Genomic DNA, 13,311 nt, shown 5'->3' with positions numbered 1-13,311 from the left:
CACAACACGTCCATGGTTAACAGAAATAGGAAACTTCACTTGGACAGACACTGAGAATAACACACATATTCTTAATACAGATATTGGAAATGTTTCTAGGACAGAATCCGTAAATATAACAATACCTTAGATTACAGAAGTTGAAAACTTTACCTGGACAGCGTCTGTTAATACTACAGGCTCTTGATGAACAACGGAAATAAGAAACTTTACATTAACTGCCCCTAAAAATGGTCTAAACAATTTGTTACCACTAAATTTAAATAGAAAGTAGACATAATTCAAAAGTAGTTATCGGAAACAGTTACAATACACAGAAATAGTTATGGGAAACAGGTAATTATATTATGGCAATAACTAGAAATATGTTCAGATATCGTGTGAACAGAAACTGGAATCCAGGCTTTGGCAAAGGCCAAGTAAAAGAAGAAATGTGTTTTATTAAAATAAAAATTCTTAACTAAACAGAAGTAAAGCAAGTATGTTGCATCTTCTTATCTAAAATGCTATGAATATCGTGGCATAAAATCTGTTATTTAACTATGTATAATAACTCAAGATCATGAATAACTCATTAATATATATATATATTACTATAAAGAAGCTACTTCGAAAATTTAGATTAACTGTTGAGATGTTATAGATTTTACATTGCTCGTTGAATCATTATGTATCGTGCATAACTTTCAGAACTAAGAAATGATATTGATGTATATTAATAACTAAGAAATTTAGACTATGTTACTCAAAAAACCAAAGCTTTTAAACCAGGATAAATCAATATACTTCAAAAATAATTTATATATTTGATCTTTGTTCTTGATTAATTTAAAATAAACTCTATCTGAACGTTTTACGTCAAGAACGTTGCGTGTATGTGTGTTTAAATTACATACGTTGTAACTAATTACTTCTATTTTCCTATAAACGTTTTGTTCTTTGGATATTTAATACTTCACAAAAGCATTGTAATTTATGCACTAAAGAACAGAGTAAATAAAAGCATTAAAGAGCGTTGCGGTAGTAAGTGGCATATATTTATTCGCATGACCCTTCCTACAGAACGCCTTTCTTCGGATCCAAAATCCAGAATGAGTTAGAAGTTTTTATTTCATATTGTGATCAATTTTAAAGTGAAAATGCTTTTCAAGCAATTAAAACTGCGACGTTTCACTCCATAGGAGCGGACCATCTTCAAGGACTGTACAATTAACAACGAGTTATTAATTATTATTTTGTTAATATATCTCCTGTAGATGACCTGCTCCTACGACTTGAAACGCTGCCGTTTTAATAGCTTAAAAAACAAATTTCCAGTGTAAAGCTGATCACGATATAACATTTAATCATCCAGTGGAGTCATCATCTCTTAATATATAAGAACTAGGCACTTTATTACGTTATATTATACAAGAACACTACAAATACTAGAATGCTGGTCTGGAAGAAAAGTGGATATACAATTCAGATATACGATTTTAAGCATTTAAATGATAATAATCAATATATATAAATAAACTATTAAATAAAGTTTTATAAAATATTTAGGAAATAATATAAATCTAAAAGCAAATCATTTGACTTTAATTGTAATATAATTAAGTTATAGCTGAACAGCTGTAATTCAACAATGCAAGGTAACATGAAAACAACATATGAACAATGTACCATGACACCAATACGTAAACAATTGGCTTTAAATTCATTCTAAAAGTATTTGAGTAATTGCCATAGCTACAACTGAATTATATTGTAAATAAATTATACGTCTTAACATCATTGTTATTTCTGAAAATACAATAATGGCAATTTTCACAATAGGTAAGTTGAAATAAATTAAGTTATAACTGGATAGTTATAGTTGAATTTGCCTACTGTAAAGGCCCGACATAGCCAGGTGGTTAGGGCGCTCGACTCGCAATCTGCGGGTTTGAATCTCCGTCCCACCAAAAATTCTCGCCCTTTCAGCCGTGGGGATGTTATATGTGACGATCAATCCCACTATTCGTTGGTAAAAGAGTAGCCCAAGAGTTGGCAATGGGTGGTGATGACTAGCTGCCTTCCCTCTAGTCTTTCACTACTAAATTAGGGACGGCTAGCGTAGAGACCTCGTGTAGCTTTGCGCGAAATTCAAAACAAACCAAGCCTACTGTAAAAGTTGGTGTTATTGTATTTTTGAATTAATTATTCAGTTCAGTATGTTCCTTACTAAATATTGATATTATTATTTTTAACTTTGGTTAACGCAAACTGGAGTTTAATACAAAACTTTGATATTTAGAATTGATATTATTTTTATTTTCCTATTTGTAATATTTTATTTGTATTTATTCATTTATTACGTCACTTCCACCCAGTGGCACAGCGGCATGTCTGCGGACTTACAACGCTAGAAACTGGGTGCAGCTTTGTGCTTAACTTCAAACAAACAATAAAAAAATAATTACGTCACTGTTTTAATTTTTTTACCTCAATTGTTGTAGCTTAACTGTCCATCTATGTTCTAAACCTGTATTATAATATTCGTGGTATTGTTGTATTACAAAATGTAATTGAAGTTTTAGTTCATGGTATTTTAAAATGCTACACCATGTCGTTTAATTTCGATGACGAGGAACCCACTTTGAGACTAATAATGGCTGGAGACGGCCATTACTCATTCAAGCCGTCTCCAGCCATTATTACATGTCGTTTAATGTACCTGTAATGGCCATGTTTCACATTCCTGCGTGGTAAGCAATGTCCATGCTATCTATCTTGGTCCTTCAGCAACTCTTCTCATGGCTGCTGAACTTTCATTTCTGAGGTACATTCACTAGTAAAATCATCATTACGTATGGTACGAATAGCCAATACTACTGTAGCCATTATTACTTGTAAAGCAACAGAAATACCTAGTCATAGTATTCAGAATATCTAAAATGTATTTGGATTTTAGCCAAAGCAGACAATTTTGAATCTAAGCCTAGATAAAGTGGCCGCTAATCATCAACAGTATGACACAAAATCTGGCAAAATATTGATCTCTAATTTTATTATGGGTTGAGACCAGTCTCTGACCACAGTGTGATCAAGAAGTTCCACCAGGTACACATAAGGTAACATTTTCCTGGTTTCAATTTCAAAACTGCATTCTTCATTCACTGAAAAAATCATGCCTAGGTGTTCAGCAACAAACTGAAATATGTGACCAAACAATAAGACATCATCAATATAGATCAAACATTTCTCCCTTCTCAAGTGAGCTCCCTCAGTTGTTTGAATGTGGTTGGTACATTACACAGGTCATTTGGCATAATATCAAATTAATAAAAGCCACATCGAGTGCTAAAAGTAGTATTTGGTCTGAAAAACATTCGGCTTCTCTCGGATAACTGAAAAAAAAATAAACCAAAGATTTCATTTTCTCAACTAAACTTCCTCAGTTGATAGAAGAGAAAGCTGTGAAAGCTTTGCTGATGAATTGCGATGTCTTGGATTATGATGTTTTGAATTAAACAAGAAAATATGAAGTATGTTTAGAAATTTGAGGGAAATTCTTGGGTTATTCAGTCCAGTTTATTAGTATCCAAAAGTCAAGTCTAAAGTTATGAACCAGTGGCCACCTTCCAATGCATCTATGCATCTGTCTGTCCATAGTAATGGAAATATGTCAGCATATATCACAGTATCCACTCTCCTAAAATCAGCACTCCTTTCTTCCTAACAATCATAACTGCACACAACCAAGCACTCTTCAAAGGTTATATGACTACATCCTCTAACATCCACCGTAGCTCAACATTAACTACATCTCTAGTCTCAAGGAAAGTCTGTGTTGCAGTTGTTTTACTGCCCTTATCTATGTAGTGGAAGTTACTGTTTTCTGGCCCAAATGGCTCTCTGATCCCAAAAACACAACGACGTAATCAGGCAGAAACTCACTATATCTCTGTCATTGTGTTTAATTTAATTTGTTTGCGAAATCATCATCCAAATATCTCAGATGATCTTTCAGTCATGCATTTGTTCTTGAATATGGTGAAACCTAAGTGACACCAGTTATGGAGCTAGTTTTAATAACAGATACTTCATTCACAATTCCATTGACCTCTTCTGTGGAAACCGAAAAGCTAAATGCCCATAATTACAGGCCAGCACCAGGTTCATGACATCATTTTGAGAGATATCTGATCAAGCGAGTGCAACCTGCATTCCTTATAACAAATGGTATGTTTCTTGGATCGTTTCTGTTCTATCACTGCAGCAGAATGGCGATGATGCACGAAACTGTGTTTATGATACACCAAAGATCACCACCTGTATACCAAGAGGTACTGTGATTCCCTATACAAAATGTACATATGCTGTCTATCGTTCTGAGGCATAATCCCGTAAGCACTGAGTAGTTTTTCTGCATAACTACAGCATATCCATTGCGCAAACAAAACTGGCTGAACATTTCCTTAGTAAGCCCACCCCTAAAATTAAATGCATGAACACAGATCAAAGATAGCTACCTTCATTTAATGAGTGGCATAACGAAAACAAAGTTAGAGACGTGCTTTTGAATTAGCCAGAACACATTCCGTGTCATATGGCTGTAATGGTAGATTCACTAGGACTATCTGGTAAAAAGCAAAGTCAGCCAGATCTCTGGTAGCTCATGTATCAACCAGGAATTCAACCGTGCTTCTTTGTAGCTTTACTTACAAATACCAAGCCTCAACCAGTTCTGCATAAGCTGGGCTGACCACCACACCTCTGAAACCAACTGATTACTGTACATCTCTAGGTCAGTGGCCAAACCTCCTGGTCACAGGAGACGTAAATTATTTATGTTTCTGCTGTAACTGCTTTAAAATTGGGCAGAAAGGAGCATGCTTTCTATGTTGCCTAGGAGCAAGATATAGGTAATTTTATTTGAAATATCCAGACTGCCATCTGTAAGGAAGCTGTCATGAGAGGATCTGGAAAACTCATGCCATTTGTTAGCGTCCAGTAAGGCTATGCAGAGCTTGAAAAGCCCTGACCACCCGTTGACACTTTGTGTGGTTGTGCCAAAGCAGTGAGAGTGTAGGTTCAAAAGTACTTGGATGTATTTGCAGCAAGGGAGATTGGAGTGGGTTTCAAGCCTTTTTGGATGCTGGCATCACCAGAGTTTGTTCTGGCCGAGTTTTAGTTACTAAAGCTACTGATGTGGGCTTCTTTCTCACATACATCCTGTTCAAAGTTACTATTTCAAACCTGGTTGCCACAAAAATTGCTTCGTTAATGTGTATATGTCTCAACACCCATATGATGTTACACTATTTCACTTAAGAGACCTTCAATGCAATCATCTATGAATATATCTTCGCGATCTGTGGCGACAATAGTGGGGTATGCCTTCCCATGCAGCCATCATTTTTAGCAAGTACTCAGAAGTTGTTCGGTCACGTTGTTTTTTGATTTTTTTTTATGGGAGCATCAAGATTTGTACAACTGCTCACATTATTCTAGCTACACTCACCACTGTGAAACTGGGTCCATCTTTTTGCGTTTCTTTTTATTGAATATATATGATTTTATAGTGTTCATTGAAGAGTATTTATAATTGAAATGTTGTTCAACCAATGTAGCATGTCTATCAGTTCTTACATCAGTAACTATAAATGACCAACGAGTGTTTTAATGAAGATACTTTCAACTAATTTGATTGTCTAGCTATGGGAATTTCTCTGAAAGCTTTCTGTAAAATGTATTTTAACATCATGAAAAACTTGGTCTTCTCGAAACAAAACAGAAATGGTTAAGTAACTTCTTTTCAACCTATAGGACTTCACTCTAAAATATCTTAGACAGAGAACTAAAGATAATATTGTTTTATTCATTATTCAAGTAAAACATCTACAAGAGAGTGTGTATATTCTTGGGCAACATGATTTGGTGTAACTAAGATTAATGACTTTTTATTGTTTATTAAGTACGTTTTAACAGTAATAATACTTCGATAAATATTTCAAAAATTTTGTAAAAGGAGGATTGGAAGTTTGTCTTCATTCATGTTATCATACTCAATTAGGTATTCTAAGTTTATTTTAATTATATATATGAGACTAAGTACAGAATATTAAAACGATTTTGGAGCCTTACTACGTCATTACAGACCATTTTGCCAGTCTGGTCGTACTCTATCTGACGACCGTGCATCTTTACAATAGCCCTGGAACAAAGTTTCTATGACTAAAAGGATCTGTTATAAGGCTGCCATGTACAAAGAACACACCACTCCTCCCTACAGACTTTCCATAATCAATCTAGTGTATGAGGATGATAGTATACTCTTTCAACAGTCCCATAGCACTGAAATCCATAGGTGACTTGACTTCGTATCAAATAGCATGAATACCAATTTCATTTTTCAGCTGCTTGAGGTATACGACGGTTGAACTGATACGTAATGGAAGCAGTTTGTATACACGTGACCTGTGTCGCTTCTACAGACGGAGACCATTATTGATTATGTTACGTGCTGTTGTCTAGTAGACGTGGATGGTGTTTTCACTGACCTTTGCTTACCACGACTTGTCGCGAGTCTCTTTCTGGATTGTTCTGGTACCTCAAGTTTATCTATATTCCTATGTTTTCTAGTTCTATTAAGCATAAAGAATATTTCCATCTTACAAAAAGATTGTCATTTTATATATTTTTTTCGAATAGATTATATTTATATTCAGAAGAAAAAAAACTTAAACCTCACGATCTTTCTGGAGGCTACAAAATTCTAAAACATTCAGCCATATGAAGTTCTCTGGATACATACCTTGTAAAATGATTATTTCAGTTAATTTAATAAAGTTTTCAGTTAACTTGTATTGTAAATGGTATCTATAAAAATTCAGTATGTTCTCATTTATGAGTTTTTCATTGTTACTTTAACTATTAAACAGTTATCATAAAGCCAAAACACTTATAATTTATGATAATTTATCTAGGTCAATGTTTTGCTTAATTTATCAAAAATCACCAATAACTCTTTTTGTATATTCAAGATTTTGCATGTATATGTTTCACATACTAAATATTTCTATTCTAGGAATTACCATGGTGAAGTTTCTAAAGTGATTTATCATGTTTTTTCTTTAATTCTTTGTATTAAAATTTTTACTGTAAATATATTAAGTTTATTATTCGTTTATTAATGTTAATAGTGAGTGGTAGTGGTTTACCGTTTTGTTCTATAATGATAAGTTGTATTTATATTTTGACATTTTACTCGTTGTAATTATGAAAATATACATTTTCATTCGATATAATTTCAAATAAACATGATTTGGCTGAGCTATTCTGAGAACATTATCTGCCTGAAGTTTTAAGGAAGCAAGTAGTTTTGTAATAGTTTTATCAAGCAAACAAAGCAAATGTTCATTTCGTAAAATCCACTTAAATAAATACAGTGTCAAATTTTTAAACTTGTGGGATATGCTACTCATCTTCTATAACAATTGAAATCAATTGTTTAAGCAAGCGTCATTAGCCTACAAAAATCTGAGCGTGAAGCCTGGATTGGTTCTTAGTTTAAAAGATGATTTTTTTTTTGTTACAAAATGAAATATTATCCTTATTTTTGATACCTTTGTTTTTTGAATTTCGCGCAAAGCTTCACGAGGGCTATATGCGCTAGCCGTCCCTAATTTAGCAGTGTAAGACTTGAGGGAAGGCAGCTAGTCATCACCACCCACCGCCAACTCTTGGGCTACTCTTTTACCAACGAATAGTGGGATTGATCGTCACATAATAACGCCCTCACGGCTAAAAGGGGCGAGCATGTTTGATGGGACGGGGATTCCAACCCGCTAACCTCAGACTGTGAATCGAATGCCCTAACCACCTGGCCATGCCGGACCAATACCTCTTCAAATCACAGTTCGTTTACTTTATCTGTAACATAGTGCTTTAAAAATTCAAAATATTGACAAACCCCTTTATCTGTTTGAATATCTAATTTTCATTATACTAATATCTAAATGTCACAAAAAAAAGGCTCCTTAGAGGAAAACTTGGGGTAATATTTTCAATACTAACACTTCCTATGAAAACATCACAAGCATACTTTATGGGAAAATATATTTAAAAGTATACTTTAACGAACTGGAATTTTTTTCAGTAGAATATTTCAAAGTTATCAATAAATTATAATTCAATTCTTTGAATTGTTAATTGGTTCTATGTGAATCATCTTATAATTTTAAATACATCTAACGAGTAAAATTCTAAGACAATTTACCACAAAATATTCATAAACTTGGACAATAAATGAGAAAGTGTGTTTTTAATTCTGAAGAAACAGTACTTTTTGTGATACCATAGCACTTGTACACTTCTAAACTAAAGAAATAAACAAGGCTGCAGTTATTACCTTACCTTGAAGTAAAATAAAAATGGTTTGAGAGATATGTTGCTTAAATTAAAATATTTTTAATGGGTGATTTCTTTATTCACAGTACATTTCACTTGTGATAAACAACAACGTATTACAACAGAAAGTAATTATTATAATTTTGTCACAGCAAACAAAAGGGTGTACTAATGAATGAATGTTTTTAATAATGAAATAAAAAAGTCAATCAAATTTATCCATTTTATTGAATAACGCATCGTCTAATTTCACAATACATAAAATATATCATAAGAAGTTTGATAGAATATTTAGATACAAGAAGAAACTTAAGTCAGATCTGTTTTGAATAACAAAGAAAATACACTCACACACACACAGTGTTTCAAATAAAAAAATATATCTAACTAGCTTCCAATACTACAGGTCTGTAAAACCCCATATTCTATTGTGCAATCACCACTTTCCCATGATAATATCAATTCATGGACACACACACACACACATAGCTATTACTTCTTATGTTGTCAATACATGGACACACACATAGCTATTACTTCTTATGTTGAAAGTAACAGAAATCTTAAACTTAAAAAACAAAAATCTGTTTTTAAAGGATTATGAGGAACTCTAAAGTTTCAAAAGTGTCACCTTTGGAATAAAAAATAATAATAGTTAAGAGACTGTGTGATTTTATTACACACAGACAGATACACACACACACACACACACATATATATATATATATATATATTATGTATGCAGAACTTTATATGTATATAACTATTTCACTTATATCATTGTTTCATATTCTAAGGTAAATTGCAAACAGTTATACACTTTTACAGTTTATTATTTACTGAGTAGTGCCACGGTCTTGTCAGTTGTTCAACTGAAATTGGCACCAATGTTGTTGTTTTTTTCAAAATTCAAAAATAAACAAACTTAACAATTTCGAATGCTTGATATTTATTTATATTCCTGTGTTACAAACATGGACTGCTCTGTTCCTCAGCTGTGTATGCACATGAAACTGTATACGCAGAATAATATATTATGGAACTTGATGAAAACCAGATTATAAATGTAAGAGACTCAAAAACATTTATGTTAAATGCTATAGGTATCTTACATAGATAAACACTCACAATTACACCTGGATAATTTTTCTGTGAGAGGAATACTCACGGGATTTCAAATTAACACAAATGACCAACAGAAAGTGAGAAAAGTGCACCTAAAGTGTACTTTAAAAATTATTAGTAAAATGCCATTTGAGGTAATCTTGGACACATTTGTAATTGAGAAACATTAACCAATGAGATAGTCAAAATCATATATTACCTATGATTGCTATGAACAACAAATTATGAAATGTCTACACGCACATAATTTTGACACTTAATAAATGTTTTTTTGATTAAAATAATTCTTCATGACAATTCATTGAAAAAACGATCGGCAGCACTTTAAAAACATGGAAAAAGTTAAAACCTACACCTAACCACACAAAACGACAAAATTCATGGAAATACAGTTTTTGTTATCATTTGATACTTATTTTACTTAATACAAAATTATATCAGCTGTCATAAGGGAGTTTATTACAAGAAAATAAAAATGGTGAAGTAAAAATTCGGACAAGTTTTCATGACATCTTTTAAACATTATGCATTTGCAATATCTCCACAGAGTCAAAACATGAATAACTATTTACTTTGTTGTTGTATATGATTTTTTTTTAATTGTCTTTTACATGAATCAAGAGATTTGGTACTTGGTATCAAGAAAAATATCATCATTGAAAATTAAAAAAATAAATGCTTATGTATTAAAACCTTTGTCATTTGTACAAAAATATCATCTTGTAGTTTATACCTTGATTGACTTGAATTGTTTTTGTCTTCGGTGGTTGATTCGTGATACTAAATATAAAGAGATGACAACCTAAAAAGCAATCTGCTTCTACAAAAAAAAAACCTTTACGACAAACTAACAAAAATCAGCAGAATTATTCTAAACTGGAAAAACCCTGTTTGTATTTTACAATATACCACATATCATCATTTAATCCAATTAAAAATTCTTATATTCGACAATCACACTAATTTCTAACAATAGATCAAAGACTGACATTGAGAAAACTACTTTTAGATGAACAATGGATTCAGAACTATCGTGTATTCATCTTTGTAGATAAACCATTCAAGCATTCATACTACAGTTCGTTCTGTTTTGTCTGAAAAAACAAAAGAATAAGATATAAAGCTAGAATCGTAAAAAAACAATAAAAAATATACTAAATTTATAAGAAAAACTTTTTTATTCTGTTGAATGAATAAATGGTAGTACTGTAGGCAATTTTATTTTTAAAAAATATTGTTACACGGTTACTTTTCAGCTATATGTATGTATATTTACAAAATAGTTAAACACACTGATAAATTTGGTTACAAAAAACCTATAAACTAAATTATTTAAGTCATGGGAGGTTAATCCAAAATTCTATAGATGGTGTCTTGGCCCTTAAAATCCCATTACACTTGGGGTTATATAAACCTCAAATACTCATTCAACACACAATTGAAGAATTAAATTAGCTAACATGTCAAATGCAATTTTTAATGTAAGGATCAAAACAAAAACTATTTCACAAGAACATTATAAAGTTATTGAACAATAGCTTATCGTTATTTAAAAAAAAAAATTTTCTTGTTAGGTATAGGAGTGTTAAGATTGCACTGTATAGGAACTATAATGTTACTTCTAATGTGTTGTTTAATAGGTTTTTTATACAAAAATTATTACAACAGAGAAATTGTCATCCCCAAGACACCAATTGATCAACATTGGAATCATTCTGAAAAATAACTGTTCTTATCTGGGTTTTTTTTCTACAATTATAACTTAACATGACAATAAGTTAGCAATAAAATTCTAATTTAGTGTTATAGATTATTTGAGCAAAGTTTATACAAAAGCATCACCAAAAAGGAAAACTAGTGAAAGGGAAACATCATGAGGGAACTAGAAACACTCACTGTTTGGGTGATCTGGCTGGTCTATGAGCTCTTTAAGTTCTTTTTCTTCAGGTTCATTGTCCTCCTCATCTGGCCAATGAAGTTCTACACCAAGGTAGTACATCCAGCCGCCGATGATGGCACCAAGATGGGGTCCAATGACTCCCACCCAGAAGTAATTGTAATTCCGATGACTGAAAAAACAATTTATAATCTAAATAACTAAATAAAATAAAATGAGTTATGATAGAATCAAGTGAAGCCAAGTAAGAAATACTACCTTTTCTTGGAAATTTTCAACCTATCTGAAAATTGCCTAAACCCTCATGATCTCCCATTAGATGACTCTAATGTGACAATTTCAAAAATTGAAATGTAGATACTTATTTTCAACTGTCATTTTCTTGTTCATGTCTATTTTTATGCAAAGTAGTACAACCAATCCTAAGATTCTCCAAAATCTATATGCTATCTTAAATCAGAGACACAAAGGAAAGAAGTATGGTGAAGCTATTTTTCCCTGCAATACACCAAATTGTTATATTACATAGACTAATATTACATAGACTAAATATATTACAGGCCCTACTGAGGAGAAAATATTTTTATAAGTTCTAGATTTGGTTGTAACTCACATAATGTTACTTATGTATTATCTTGTATTTGTTGTAAGCAAATATATGTTGGAGAAATAGAAGATTTAAGTTTGAAAATAAATGTACACAAGTCTCATGTCAGAAATGCAAATAATATCCCATTATCTGTTAACAAACACATTAATAACTGTATTGTGGGAAAATATCATACTTTAGAAGAACCTTTTTTTTCTAAATATTTTCATTTCGATATTCTTTTGAAAAGAAGAAGAGATTATTTCATGAAAATTATTTTATTAATAAATTTAGAACCACATTAAATGTTAAATAACTATTTAACACACATAGAGAGTTTAAAACACATATAAAGTTTTAAGGTCAAAAATCGAGGGAAGTTTTACATTATTTCGTAGGTCTTATTCGAGAGAGTTTAGGGAGAAAGAGGTCAACACCAAACCTGACCCTCCCTAGTCTAAAACATGGGCCGAATCCCAGTGAAGAAGCAGAGGAGAATGCTTAATAACAAAAACAGAAGTAATTACATATATTAAACATACAAAATCAAAACAAAGTATACAAGCCATTCCACACAAGACAGGTACCCAAAAGTTGTTTGATCATCTAACAACATTATTAAATTTATCCCTAAACTCTGGTTTATTCCCAACCACTCTGAAGCAAGTAAATATTATTGTGTTCCTAAAAGAAGGAAAACAGCAAATAAACTGGAAAAATACCAACCAATTAGTTTGACTAATTGTATAGGAAGAATGATTAGTAATAGGCTTTACACTTTTCTGGAGATTTCATCAAAATTACCTGAAGTTCAAAATCGTTACAGAAAATTTCTGAAAAGAACATAGCATTTGGTTAGATTACTGAAGCCATAGTAGATAGTTTTAACCAGGAGAAATGCACTTATGCCTGCTATCTCGATATAGAGAAAGCATTCAACACTGTATAGCACATTGGATTGAGATATAAAATGAAGCAAATGGATTTACTGACAGATGTTATTTGCTGGTTGTCCGACTTCCTAGATAATAGAAAATATAGAGTGAACATGCTTTGTTCCCCGGGGTGGGGGTAGTTAGCCCTGTCCTTTCCATGATGTATGTAAGCAATACACCATTAGAATATCCTAATATTAGTCTAACCTCACAATTTGCATACTACTTGATGATATTGAAGAGTTCCACGACCCTTTTGATAGCATCTACAAATTTACAGCCAATTTTGAATCAAACAGTCCAGTATTGCCAAAAGCACAGGATAAGAATAAATGTTCTAAAACTAACCCAGTCCTATTCTCAAAATCAACAAAAACACTTAGAAA

General features: G+C 32.1%; 2 protein-coding genes across 2 annotated transcripts in view; one reads left to right on the top strand and one right to left on the bottom strand.

Moving 5' to 3' along the window:
* The window catches only part of LOC111085702 (chemokine-like receptor 1), a 56,305-nt gene extending 55,308 nt beyond the window's left edge, over positions 1 to 997 (top strand). The window contains exon 3 of the mRNA XM_022385540.1: positions 128 to 997. Within this exon, the coding sequence (XP_022241248.1) occupies positions 128 to 130 (3 nt within the window). The 3' untranslated portion in view covers positions 131 to 997. The remainder of the gene's footprint in view (positions 1 to 127) is intronic.
* A 7,998-nt stretch (positions 998 to 8,995) lies between these two features.
* Positions 8,996 to 13,311, bottom strand: part of LOC106459113 (aquaporin-9-like) — a 29,344-nt gene continuing 25,028 nt past the window's right edge. Inside the window, exons 6-7 of the mRNA XM_013918700.2 lie at positions 11,401 to 11,573; positions 8,996 to 10,598 (exon numbers count right to left, since the gene is read on the bottom strand). Coding sequence (XP_013774154.1) covers positions 10,573 to 10,598; positions 11,401 to 11,573 — 199 coding nt within the window. The 3' untranslated portion in view covers positions 8,996 to 10,572. The remainder of the gene's footprint in view (positions 10,599 to 11,400; positions 11,574 to 13,311) is intronic.

Source organism: Limulus polyphemus, unplaced genomic scaffold (assembly GCF_000517525.1).
Source record: "Limulus polyphemus unplaced genomic scaffold, Limulus_polyphemus-2.1.2 Scaffold560, whole genome shotgun sequence".
In the NCBI taxonomy this organism is placed as follows: domain Eukaryota; kingdom Metazoa; phylum Arthropoda; class Merostomata; order Xiphosura; family Limulidae; genus Limulus; species Limulus polyphemus.
Note: the sequence above shows the minus strand (reverse complement) of the source record. Positions and strands in the feature narration are given on the sequence as shown.